General features: G+C 39.3%; 1 protein-coding gene across 1 annotated transcript in view; it reads left to right on the top strand.

Moving 5' to 3' along the window:
• Positions 1 to 4650: 4650 nt before the first annotated feature.
• Positions 4651 to 14650, top strand: part of dlc1 (DLC1 Rho GTPase activating protein) — a 172600-nt gene continuing 162600 nt past the window's right edge. The window contains exons 1-2 of the mRNA XM_059026878.1: positions 4651 to 4929; positions 7556 to 8651. Coding sequence (XP_058882861.1) covers positions 7611 to 8651 — 1041 coding nt within the window. The 5' untranslated portion in view covers positions 4651 to 4929; positions 7556 to 7610. The remainder of the gene's footprint in view (positions 4930 to 7555; positions 8652 to 14650) is intronic.

The raw sequence follows: 14650 nt of genomic DNA, 5'->3' as shown, positions 1-14650 counted from the left end.
AAATAAAAGTTTCTTTCTGAAATGCTGGTTTCAGTGTGTTTCTTCTTTCTCCTTTAACTCTTTTGCTCTCTCTCAGCCTCCGTGGCTGAAGAGATGGTGATTTATTTCAGGTTTGTGTATTTTGCTCAGACCCAAAGCCATTTGTTGCAAGGATTAAATATGTAGTATTGCTTGTACACAAGTGGTGAAAACAAAAGCTTTTATACTGTCAGATTTGCACCCTGTCCATTAGCATTCCCAAGGGTATTCACAGTGAGGATATAAAAAGATAAAACACAGACAGTCCCGCACACAATTGTAGTTTCCCTTTGTTAAAATACCACTCACTGCTGTTTGCTTTCCATGGCGTTTTAGTGTACAACAATAGTGTACAACATACTCTTCAAAAACTTTTTTGTAAACAACTCCCGTTGCTGGTTTTCAAACAAACACAGTACTTTCTTTAAAATGCATAAACTAGCATTTGAGGTGGTAGAAGACTTACTTTGTCTCTTCTATTCAGATTGAAACTTTGCTTCATTGTCCAATCTTTTCAAGCAGGTTTGCAGCGTTCCACTTGTCTCTTTTACGGCCGTGTTTTCGCTCTAAGCTCGGCTCCAACACAGTGCGATTACGTAACACTGCCTTAGGCTACGTGGATACCAGAACTGGAGTATTTAAAACTGGAATATTTAACCCTTTGCGGTCCATTGTCGGACTTGGTCCGACATTGCAATTATTCCTGTCCGGTCCATTGTCGGACCCTGTCTGACATCATCAAAAAAACGCAAAAAACAGGTTTCTAGTCATTTTTTCTCTGGAAAAAGCCGAGAAAACCATTCAATGGCCGAGTGGGAGCAACAGGAGCAGAGACAAGCCGAAAAAATAAACAAAAAAAAAAATTGGCGTATCTCATGATTAGTCATACCTGCCCCTGGCATCCCATATGGGCGGTCATAAGGAAACAAGCTGTCTGATCAGCGCACAAAGACTATCACAGACATTTGCAGAGCTTTTTTCAGATGTTATAGTAATAAAATAATGCCTTGGATTGCATTATTGAGGAGTTTGGTGATAAAACGAGTGATCAGGAGATGATTGATTGGCATGTACGACTATTATTATTATTATTATTTATGTATTAGCATACGTGAAAGCTATAGCGAACGAAAGGGTGGGGCGGGGCTGGAGATGCCTAGTGAGTGCTTTGTTGATATGCAGGGCCTTTTAAACCCGTTTGACTGTGAAAAAAAATACTTTTAAACAGTGCGTCTAAAATTAACTGCGCGTGTGAAAATAAATTGGACCTGACGCGCCTGACGCGCACTTAATAAATGGACTGCAAAGGGTTAAAAACACAACAATCATTTGTTTTTATTTACTCGTGGCATTCTTAGATACATCATTACGTTGTACCTTTATTTTATTATATAAAGGCAGGCTTTGAACCCTAACTAGTCATACTTTCATTCCAACTACATAACCGCTACACTACACAGATTCACATCTTAACCCTTTCAACAGACTAGGCTACTATTTACTTTTACCCTATCCAAATGGCAATATATTGTCTCAATATAGGTTGAACAATTTTGCTATTCCCGGAATGTGTGTGTGTGTGTGTTATAAATGAAAGAAGAAGTGATATCTGAAACAAAAACACATTGGAAATGTGAAAAAACGCCAAGTTATCAAAAGTGGCATATTTCCAATGTGTTTTTGTTTCAGATATAATTAACTTTAATTACTGTAGACACATGATATGTCATAAGACAACAAGCATCTCCTTATCAGCACTGGTTTATACTCTATATGAGTGCTACACACAACTGAACAGTAGGCAGACACACTGGAGGGATCTTAGAATAACTACTTATGCTAATTACTAAGGTAATGGCCCCTGGAAAGATAAAAGTTGAACCAGAGACACCACCCAAAAGAGCCCTGTCACAGGATGACACGAGTGGAAGGGCTGTCAGGCGGCAAGGTAGGGAGACTTGGAGACAGACGGCAGGTGAAAGCGCTACGATGCATATTTATTAAACAAAACAAACACAACAAAATAAACAGTTTAAACAAAAACAGATCTCGCACACACTCTTAACAAAGAAAACCACTACACACAGGATCAGAGATCTACGATCTCCAGAATCCTAACACCAACCAACCTGTGCTCTCAGTGCTCCCTTATATACACACCTGTGTAGCAATTTACACCCGCTTAATCAATTATACCCTCCACCACATTCTCACATGTTTTTAAAGTGCTAGTGAATTAACCCTTTAATTACCCACCTCCACTACAAAACACACATATACCCACACTATAAACATAGGGCAGTACCCTCATTCTGCCACAAGCCCCTACAGCTGAAGAAAGTGTTTATGTACAATGACCCTATATCTGATCTACTTCAGTTATTTGCAAAATCTATGTATGTGGTGATTAGAAAGCAAGTAGGGTAGGACAGTTTAACTACTGTAACTGTAAATTACTTATAGTTGTTACATAGTTTGTATATGCAATTCCAGGCACTTGATATGACTGTTGGCATTGAAGGAACAATAATGAATCTGTGATGATCCCTAAATAGCAGTGAGGAGAAAGCTGTTCAGTGGGAAGATCGACCAATAAAAGAACCATTAGAAGTGGATTGTTTTTGTTTATATTTAATCAGCTGAAGGTGCCCTCCCAGCACACAACACTAAGGTGAGCCTTTGAGTAAAATTCCTTCCAACAGGAATGACATTAAGATATAATGGGGGCTACCCTATACCCACTTTATGGTAACTGGTAATGAAAACTAGAGTTTGCTGAAATGACCTACTTTATACTTAACAAGCTCATTATTTAACTTTCACACAACCATGTGATATATATAGAGTACTGCATAAAGTTATTCCACTTGAAATTAGTTTTGTTGCAGGTAAATAATGAACTAAGGTAGTTATGTTACCTCGCTATAATGCGGTTGTTAGGGTCCATAATTAGGATGTCGCGTTATTTGTGTTTCACCTTATAATGAATACTGGCATTTTTGTTCCCGAAATGATTTACAATGCTCACAAGCCAAATTAATATTGTAGTGTACGATGGAAAATGAAGGAAGAAGACACAATTTGCAGGTACTCGAATCCATGGTTTATTGGGATGATTATTCCCGGCCCCTGTTAGCCTGGGCCACACCAAAAACAACAAACAGTCTTGCACTCTCACAGCAGCTTGTCTTACTCTTAGTTTTCTTCATCATTTAACATCCACGCAATGTAGATTCTGTAACATTTATATTTGTGAAACTGCTGCTTGAGTTTCACCTTTTCTTACTCTGTTCAGCGCATCGAGTTTCATTTTAACAGAGAAAGATTTTCCTTTTTTTTCTGGGCTGTGTCAAAGGATAACAGTGTGCCATTTTGAGAGATGGCCTGCGTGTGTTGATAACAAGATTTTTCTATTTTGTACGAAATATCGTTATTCTCCAGTTTTAAATAATCATTGTTTAATCCTAACATTTTTAAAACACTATACCAGACATTTAGTGCATGCAAAATAATTGTTTTTTTTTTTATTGTAAATGCTTAAACAATTTTTGGGGGTACCAGTTAGGAGATGTGAATAGTCAGATTGTTTTCCAAATGGTTTCATGTGGTGGGTACATCAGGCATTAACATTTTTGAAAATCCAATATTGCACCAAATATACCCTTGCAGCCAAATAATATTTCTCAAGAACAGGCAAGGATAGCCCTTCTAGTTTAGAGAGTGTGAGTCTCCTTTTGTTTTATTCTGGGTTGGGAACCTTCCATTGAAAATCTACCCAACAGTGAGATTGGCAGCATTTTCCAATTCTGATTATTGGCAGCCTAAAACTTAGTTCCAATCTTCACATAATATAATTATTACATGCAAATAAACATTTTCCCATCCAACTAATAGTATGGCCCAGGCTCCCCAAATAATATCTATATATCAATTTCTTCATTTAGGTGTAAAATTGACTGTACTGGTGGTCTGTTGGGTCCCAAAAACGCAAATCATTAAGCTGTGCTCTGCATGCGTGATTCAAGCAACCAGGACATCATGCAGGCATGTGATAAGCAAAAAATATTTTTCATATGATTTTTAAAGGTTTTCTGTTACTATAAAAGTATGACTCGGGTTCCTTAGTGGACAACATTTTGAGACGAGCATAAACAATAGAACTGCATTCAGCACGTGTACTGTTTTAATCAAATTTAAATGTGATTCATAAGATGGACATTGTTTTTATTTTTCATGTGGTAACAGGCTTCCAAACGTAACATATTTTATGTTTATATACTTAGAAGTGGATATATTTGAAGTGGACTAAAACAATAATTCTATTTTTAAAAAACGAAGCTAAAACTAGCAAGAAAGAAACACCATGATGTGGTTCTCTAAATACCATTTTGTCTGAATGTTCAGCCAAGTTTGTCTGTATTTTTGCTAGGGTGGCACATTCTCATTGAATATCTATAAACATGTCTCGATGTAATTTTGTTTTCTGTATTTGCGAGGATGCTTGTACAGTTACAGGCGACTGTTAAACAGCTTGGAAATGTGATCTCCCAGAGCTTATATCCTGAGTTTTACAAAGCTGCATGTCTGCTTTTAATCAAAACCAAATGTTAAAAACCTACAGTTCCCAGGCTGAAAGATACAAGGGCCACCAAGAGGAAGTTATTCTGTGAAGCCAGAAGAAAGACGAAAAGATAAACAGATGATACTTTAAGAAAAGCTACGAAGAAACAAGTAGGATGTAAAATATGTGGGCTGTTCCAAAGACATGATTCAGGCGCTTTGTCAAACTGGAAAGAACATTGCTTCAACAAGTGTTCAGTGTCAGCAACATTTTAATGTGATCAAGATGGAGACGGTCTTTCTGCTTTTACAGTGTTGAATGTATGTGGCTCTGGAGGGTTCTCAGGAAAGGTAACAACAGCTATTGCCATAAACTTTGAAAATGTGGATATTTAAACTGCTGGGGAATTACTTTATGGAGGTGTTTTCATTTTTAATTTAAAGTTTTTTTTTTTCCATTGTTGTTCTCAGTAATATAAAGTAAGTACTTTGATAAATAATTATGGTAAAATCACATTAATCACAATTCTCTGATTGCACTCTGCCTTTGTGCCATGGTGTAAACAGTTAACTGTGGTTTGGACTGTTTGGAATTTATATCTACAGTTTTTTTTTTTGTAGAATGGTCAAAGCAAAAAATGTAGTGTTTTTTTTTTGTTAAATGAGTATGATGTTAAGTTTATTATAGTTGTCAGCAGGGACACTATTGGGTGCTTAATTGTTTTTATAACACATCTTTAAAACATCTGCATAGCGAGAACTCCTTCGACCATTTACACTGGTCATTTAAATCCTTGTCATAATGCCTTATGTCACTCAGACATGAACATGTTGCTGTAAGAAGGAAATACTTTCAGGCAATCTGGGCCGGGGCCCCTTTACACAAAACATTATTCTGAATTTTATAGTCAGGAGTCACAGGGAAAGAATTTAAAGAAATCTGCATATCTGAGTCTCATTCCAGCAGCAGAGAGTGTTTTCTCACAAGCATAGTTGGTTTGAAATGGCTTTAATATAGATCATTCATCTTACCAAGGAAATGTGGACTTTAACACTTCCAACTGTCATAGCACCAGTGCCAACTCCTTAGTGGTTTCTTTGGTAATGTAATGATTCATAAGGTAAGTTCCCTTTCTTTAAAAAGCCAGCATATATATATATATATATATATATATATATATATATATATATATATATATATATATATATATTTAAATGTATTTATTTATTTATTTACCTTAAGTTTAGGGGGTCTACATGCTCATTTTCAAATGGACAGGTTTAAATAATCTAAAACAAAATATCAGTTATATCAATTGTAGTGGACTCCAAAAACATGACTTCTACAAGCAACTCAAATGGTTGAAGTATTCAAAATAGAAATGCAATAGTTTTAAGGAATGAAGATTCAAAAGACACATTTTGATTCTATTAAGTGCTGTACTATGGATTGACATTTCCAAGATCAGTTTTTCTTTTGATATTGGATTTGGCGAGTTCTATTTAAAGTTACATTGTGATAACAATAGAGTACTTTGCAATACTATTTTTTTCTGGTATGAGATCTCTAAATTATTGGGTACTATGTTCTGAACACCACACTTTTTCCAGTTTTGTGAAATGTGAAAGTATTTGGATTATAATTAATCTATCTATCTATCTATCTATCTATCTATCTAGACTGATCCTCAGAGCCAGCATTGCATGATATAATAAAAATATAAGTTTATGTAAAGTACTGTTAATTGGAATTAATACAGATTCAAAGATAGAAGTAAAAATGATGTCACAATATATAGAACACCATTACATCATGTAAGAATAAATCATGAATTTGAATGTAAACAATAACAAGTAGTTGTCATGCCGTCAAAAACCTATAAATACCTCCAATGTTTGGATTCAAACACAGGCTCCCTTGAGAAAGATATGTACAACATATCGAAACGTTGGGCAGCTGGCTCTTTGAGCTAAAATATATATATATATATATATATATATATATATGTATATATATATATATATATATATATATATATATATATATATATATATATATATATAGATAGCTCAGCAACTAACAGTTTTACTTATGCAGTAGACTGTGTGTGAAAATAATTATTTATTTTCCTCCTTTCCGTCTTTCTTCTGTTTTAGTCTGAAGACCTTATGATTGCTAAACTCAAGTTCATTTTTTTTCTGTGTACCGTATGTTAAGCAAAACAGATATTGTCAAAAGTTATTTTTATAGAAATTAACAATGCTTCATTTTTGGTAAAAGTTCATTAAAGGTTCATGACTAGGTAGCAAAAGAGAACAACACTTTCTAATTGTTTTAATATAACAGACTGTCTAGTACAATAGGTTACACACTTTTGTTATTAAGTTATTGAATCCAAAATTAAAAGGGAGTATTTTTGTATGTTTTTAATGGAGTAATTATTAATCAGCATTAACCATTCAAATTATATATATATATATATATATATATATATATATATATATATATATATATATATATATATATAATCATTACAGTAATTATGAATCATTACCATTTATTAGGTGATTATATATTTTGACTGTTAGGCTATTTTATCTATTGAGTAAACACCAACTTTAAAAAACTTTTAGAACACCATCATTTTTAACTCTGTTCTGCTTAATTCATTTGTAATATTGATAGCACAGTCTTTGTAGTTAAAACTCAAATGTTAAGGCCAATGAAGTTCAAGGCATGATTTCATATGCAGTATGTGTTCATCTGTAGAATCATTGTGAAATAGTCTTATGACTGTAGAGAATTGTAAAATTGCTATTCATTAGAGAGATGATCTCATAAATGTTGTAAACTTCTGTTAATACTGTATATGTGAATGATGATCATTGTTGAAAACTAACTGGACTACCTTTTTTACTTGAAATGGCATGGAAGCTGTATCTGGTGAATAATTATTGTTATTTCCCCCTTTTTAAGCTAAATTAATTGTGAAGAAGAATGGGCTGCTGTTCATTGCTGTAACCTAGACTCTATGGAATATACCAGGGCATCTGTAACTGGAAATGACATGCCTGTGGCTAACAGGAAGAAAAGCTGGGAGGAACATGTGACCCACAGGAATGGATTACAGTACAGTTTTGATGATCTGGATATAATCTGCTGTCATGGAATTGTATCTGATGATTTAAAGTCAATTATGGAAAATAATGATTTGTCAAAATCAGGACGAAGAGAAAGATGTGCCTCCTTACCAGAATGCTGTCATGAGTCACTAGTTGTAGGGTTTCCATTCAGGCAACTTGGCGGAAACACAAAGGAGTTAGATGAAAATGCAAACCATGAAGGTAATGAGCACTTTCTGTCTTTAGTAGCCAGTACAGAGACTATGGTCCAGGTTCCAGATGATAATTCAGATCTCAGCTCAGAGGAAAATAGTCATGTAGAAACTGAACAACATGTGTTAGCAGGGACTGGTCCCTTGGATGTCATAGAACCAGAGAGCAAATCAAACACTGAAACCAATGATTTGGCAGAAGTTTCTGCAAATTATAGCAAACTTCACCAGAACTCTCTTTCTAATGAAGAAAACAAAGAGACAGTGGAGTCAGGTGTGGAGGAAGGCCTGGAGCCTTGTGTTGCACACTTTGACCAAGTGAATGAGGAATCAGTCCAATTGAAGCCCAATGGTTTGAATGTAGAAAGGACTGAAGAATATTCAGAGGAGTTGCTTCAGAAAGCCTCTAGTACACAGCACACTGAAACATCTGAAGTTGTCAAGGAAAACCTCACTACAAATGATGTAATTGAGCCTTCTGCTATTATGCTTGCTGGTTGTGATGGACAACACATATCAGATATGGGCCCTGTAAACTGTCTCTTCAAGAGTCATACAGAATCAATTGCATGTTTTGATGGAGTTTCAATGGTTAATGCCAAAGAGGATGAACAGGATTATGAAACTGATTCAAGCCACATTACCAATTTAACTGAAAGTCTAAAAACAAATGATTCCCAGGATAGTCCAAATCCTTGCAAGCCTGTGGAATGTAGAGTAGAACTGCGCAAAGGAAAGGTAAGCTAGTTCCTTTTTCATTTATTTGTATGTATTTGTCAGAAATCTGATTAACTATACATCAGAGTCTTTGGTTTGGTTCCATGCAAATTTAGTGGTGGCCCATGGCTGTCTAGTAGCTACATTCACAGTGCCAGCATAGTTCAGTTGCACACCTCAAACCTGACCTGAGAGAGCAGAGACTGCAAATTGTGCTGTAGTGTTGTGATGTAAAGTAGTGTCAACTAGGGGCTAGTTTAATCACACCAAATGAGCCTGCTTCTCCACCTAGTCCCAATAATGTGTATATACCTGAAAGGAATTTCCATAACTGGATACTCTACATCTATATCATTTTAGCACTTAAACAAATTATAATAGTCTGTTTAATTCTTTGTATCTAGTTTCTGCAATATTCATCAAACCTCCTCAGCAGTGTAACCCAAGTGCTGGGTTTGGCACCCCTAACAATTAAAGTGTGCATCAAATGAAGATTCCACATCGAAAAGATGTGATGTACCTCTGAATATAGAGTACATACTATAAAATGTACTTTGTCAATGGGAAAATGTGCATTACAATGACCTACCACTGTATGTACATGTAAAGAGTGTTGTAACTGGATAAGCAGTTCTCTGGATATAAGAAAATGCAAGTGTGGCATATGTACCATCTTATATCTCAAGATTCTCAAGATTATGGATGTTCTTTCTTTCTTTCTTTAAAAAGTAGTACTTTCTAGTTTCTACCACTTTTTTATTATTCTTGCCGTTCTAAAATCGGTGAATACAGCAACCGGCCCATCTGGTATGAGAAACACCACAGGAATTTTGGCCCTTGGCTAGTGTATTAGTAATTGATGTAAAGGATTGAAGTTGTAGAGTTCAATTGAAGGATTTTTGCTCATACAGTAGGAACATTGACCATAATTATTTGTTGTGCTGAATTTATAAACAAGCAGTAAGATTGTTCCATAATTGTTTTTTTTTGTGTGTGTGCGTTTAGACCAACTAAATTTCCATTTTAATGAATTGCCCTGTAATGTAATACCACTTATTTAGACATTTTGCGATTTAAATATATTTCCTGATATATTTAATAGGTACTTTGTTCTAATATACAACCTTGATAATATCATGAGCAAATATGTCTGTTTATTGTTTTCCTTACACAAGATTAAACAAAAAGGAACAATTTACTGGAATGTTTGTAAATTGTTAGCAAATATTAAATAAAATATGAAATTGTTTTTGTTTAGACTGTGTTATATATGTGTGTATAGAGAGGGAAAAGACAGCTGTCAAGACAGACTTTCCCACAGTCTTCAAGAGGAAATTCCTGATACTTTAGCAATGTTTGGACTGCAAGATGATGAATCACAAACAGTTTATAAGTATTTAAATAAATCCAGCAATTAATTAAACTTTGATGTGCAAGTCAGATTTTAACAGTCAACCATTATGCACATGTAAGTTAAAGAAGGCTGTTAATAGGACACTAACAGAAATGAATCTGCACAATGAAAAGAGTAACATTAGAGATGAAGGATTCTGAGCAGTTCTAATGAAGGGTTCTGAGCAGTTCTGATGAAGGGGTCTGAGCAGTTCTAATGCAGAAACTGTAAAATAACCGCTATAGGGCAATACACGGGATCATGGCTTCCGGTTATGCACCAATTTTGAAAGTATTTAAACTTGTAGGCATACAACGCTCTTGTGGAAGAAGCCCTAGCGTTCTGCAGTGTACAGACTACTGCGTCTGAGAGCCCTAAGGCGGACAGATGGTGCCATTCAGGGGTCATACCCACAGCTGGAATCTGCCCGGTTCTGGGTTGCAGAGGGTGCCTTTTGCCTGGCTGAGGAGATCCATGCGCAGCGGGATCTCCCAGGGCTGGCTTCGCAGCAACTGGCAGAGGTTCGAAAACCAGATTCTCCTGGGCCACCAGGAGAACTGCCGCCTGGACTCTCCTTACCTTCTCGAGGAAGGCAGGGAGCAGCGGTATAGGTGGGAAAGCGTACAAAAGCGCTTTGGGCCATTCAATGCCTTGTGGACCTCCGCAGCTGCGGAGGGAGAACCACAGGGGGCAAAATGGGTTGTCTCTGCCATGGCAAATAGATTGACCTGGGCTACCCCGAAGCACTCCCAAATGCGCTGCACCACCTGAGGGTGCAGTCTCCATTCTGACGGGTGAGGACCCTCACTGGAGAGGAGGTCCACCGCCCAATTCACCACTCCCAGGAGGTGTGCAGTCCGGAGGGACAGAAAATGTCTCTGTGCCCAGATCAGTAGCCAAAAGGCTATGAGGTGTAACCCCGGGGACTGAAGCCTGTGGTTCACGTACGCCACTACTGACACGTTGTTCGTGCGGACAAGGACATGTTGGTTGCGGAACACAGGGAGTAAATGTTGCAGAGGTGAACCGCTTTCAGCTCTAGTGTGTTTATGTGCAGGGATGTCCAGCGACCCGACCAGGATCCGTGGACTTATCTGCCTGCCCAGACTGCCCCCCAACCGGAGTTGGATGTGTCCGCTGTCACTACTTGACAATTGAAAATCACCCCCATTCTTACACCTTCGCTCATGTGAGGGGCTTGCCTCCACCAGCGTAGCGCTTCCCAACAAAGGTGAGACACTGCCAGCTGACGGTGTCTTTTGCGATTGGGGTGTAGTCGAAAGGCATTGAGCCACGCTTGAAGCTGGCGCATGTGAAGCAAACCTAGTTGGACGGTTGACGAAGCTGCGGCCAATTGCACTGTGGACCCTAGTTGAAACAGGGCCAGACAGTTGCGAATGGCAGCTCCTCTGTCGTCCGACAGGTAGGCATGCATCATAAGGGAATCCAGCCGGAGACCCAAGTAGACCATACTCTGCACCGGTATTAACTGGCTTTTCGAATCGTTGAGGGTGAGACCCAGCCTTGATAGATGCTGTGGGGATAATTACGTTAGTTTGTTTAATAATTAATTTAAACACTTAATTAACTTGTATAATTAATACAGTGTGTTAATCAACTTGAATACTATATGACCATTACCATATTAGATCACCGACTAAACACAGACAATCTATTATTCATCTGTTTGATAATCTGAATATTCATTCACATTAATTAAGACCTCATCAATATTATTTTATTTAATGACATGTATAAGATCGAGGAATTACAAAGAACACACAAAACACCCTCAACCACAACAAGGTAGGTTAAAATATTGTAGCGGTTTATTAGATAATAATAATAAGGGTACAGAAAGGAAAAACTTAGAAAATCATCAGTTCACATACATATCAATGCAGCATAAGTCAACACCTATTCTTTGAATGTATATGCTTCTATAGATGTCATTTTTCAATAATGCAATTAAACTACAATACAAGTAGAATCCTATTGCTCTCCTAACATTCAGTATAGGTTCAATATCTCATTCTAACACAGTACATCAACTCGTCTGTCTCAGGCTGTACAGGCTGCGCGGATCTGCCGGCAGGTGATGACATCACTCTGCAGACAGTTCCCTCAGCTCAACTACACAGACAGTGGCCCTGCGCTTACTGCTCACAGGCAAAATAATTTGTGAAACACAAGCACTTATTATTGAAATGCAAAACCAATTTTACAATTACAATTCTTCTAATAACATATCACAGCTATGGCTGGACTACAATTGTTTACGAACAATTACACAAGTATACTTTTGCAACACTTCATATGACAATATGAGTTAATCAGCTTAGTTACTTTTTAACAAGGTTTTTCATATGCGCATTAAAAGCGCAATTTAAGATAACTATTTTATCAATTTCTATGTGTTGTAATTATCATTAATTACTCTAGTTCCACAAGGGAAAGGTAATGGAATTATACTCAACGGTTCCTTGAAGATGACCCCAAAGTCTGCTGAACAAATCTTCCGTTGTAGTTATATTCTCGCTTCGTTTCCGCAATTCTTCAAACCCAAGTTGGGCTCCTTTATCTTCAAAACCCAAGTGAGAAATCACACACGTGTCCTGTGTGTTTTCTTCTTTGAGTACTTCGCCCCAAAGGCAGATACAGTCTTGTTATGCTGTGTGTTTTCTTCTTTATGTTTTCTTCTTGTTATGCTGTGGTTACGACTGGGAACAGAAGCTTGTATCTGAGCTGGGAATGGTTCATTTCGACGCATAGATAAACAGGTGTAAACGGGTGGGTCTGAGGCCGCAAGCCTTCAGTGCCTCTGCTGGGGCTGTTGAGGCTGGAGCGGAGACTGCCTTGTGCGGTTCTGCTGGAACTGTCTCCCTGGGCGCTGGTGTGCTGGGGCCCCACGTCCGGCGTGCCCCCGTCCTTGCTGAAGGCTCCTTGCCACGGAGGTCTAGAGGTGGTGCCTCAGGTTGCCCCATGGCGCCGTAGGGATAAGAATAGTCTGGGTTACCTTAGTGACTGCCGGACACCATCGCCTCCCCCTTCCCCGGCAGGGGAGAGGAGCATTGCAGCCACCTGTTGGGACGCCTCTTGCTCTCTGTGAGAGCGTTGCAGGATCTCCTCTACCGCTGGTCCAAAAGTATGGCCAGGGGAGATAGGCGCATCCAGTAAGGCGGACTTGTCCCCTGGACCCTCGCCTGAGACAGCCACACTCTGGTGTGCCATCACTAAGCCTGCCAGGCTTCTGCCCAGGGCTTGCCCTTGTAAGCCTGTGATCTGCAGTAAAGTGCCAGACACTGTGCGTAGCTCTGAAGCTAGCGGCTCGGGAAGTGTAACAGAGTGCAGAATGCGGTCCAGGTAGGCCGTCAAGAGGCCTCCCATGTTTGCAAGGCGTGTTGCCTGCACTTCAGCTGCGTAAGCCTTTTTCAGGTGGGCTGGCCGTTAGGGCATACAGAATCCTTAAACAGACCTCCTACTGGGGGGGTTCGCATTAGGGCTACTATAGTGTGCAATGGAGGGAACTGTGGAAGCCCTGTCGCCTCTGCACCTTCCTTGGAGGCAAGTGCGGCCTCGCTCTTGGAGACACTGGAGCCGACAAATGCCGAAGCGTCGAAGCTCTAAATACCGAGGCACCGAAGCCCTTGAGGGGATCGAGTGTGCTGGTGCAATATGTTATTTTGGACTGAGGGCGTCGATGCACCGAGGCGTCGAGGCCCTGGTGCACCGAGGGTGTCGAAGCACAGAGGCTCCGGGTACTTGGGCCAAGGGTGCTAAAAAACACTGAGGACACTGCTGTAGGGAGCTGTGGAGTGTCGCAGACATCAAGCGCCAAGACGATGGGTCCTTGAGGCACCGAGGGTGTAAAGCACCGAGGTACCGAGGCTATGGAGCACCAGGGACCCAAGGGTCTCGAGGGTACTAAAGCACAATACTTAAAAGACCTTGAAGTGTCGAAGCGCTGAGGTGTATCGTCCTCGAGGCACCGAGGGTGTCGAAACACCAAGGTACCGAGGCTTTGGGGCGTCGGGGCACCGAGGGCAACGATGCATATAGGTTACAAACCTTGAAGGGGTCGAAGCGCCGGGACGTATTGTTCTCGAGACACCGAGAGTGTCAAAGCACCAAGGTACCACGGCTCTTGGGCAACATGGCACCGAAGGCGCTGCTGCACAGGGCTCGAAAGGCCTTGAGGCGTCAAAGTGCAGAGGGGTGTAGCTCTCGAGGCCTAGACACTGGGGCACCAAAGCACCGAGCACCAAGTACCGAGGGCAAAGCACCAAGGTGTGTCTGAGTGGGGGCTGCTTGCAGTCACACAACCAGAAACAGCACGCAGCTTGCAACGGTGTGCAATGTATAAAAAAAATATTCCTTTTGTTGTGATATCGTAAAAATATGTACCCAGGTGAGAAATATTGTGGGTTCATGTATAGAGGCTGTACGCTTTTAAGAAGAAAGGCGTGATGGGATACCAGCGGAACACTTGTCAGCTGATATACAATTACAAATGCTTAAGTGCAGAGGTGCCGGATTATTACCAAATGGTGACCAAATGTATGTGAGTACTGTTGTGTTAAAAAAATGGTTAAAATGAACAGTTGCATTCAAAAAATGTAGAACAGCG

The sequence above is a fragment of the Acipenser ruthenus genome, chromosome 1, assembly GCF_902713425.1.
Source record: "Acipenser ruthenus chromosome 1, fAciRut3.2 maternal haplotype, whole genome shotgun sequence".
NCBI classification, from domain to species: Eukaryota; Metazoa; Chordata; class Actinopteri; order Acipenseriformes; family Acipenseridae; genus Acipenser; species Acipenser ruthenus.
The sequence above is the reverse complement of the archived record's forward strand: the minus strand, read 5'-3'. Positions and strand labels throughout refer to the sequence as shown.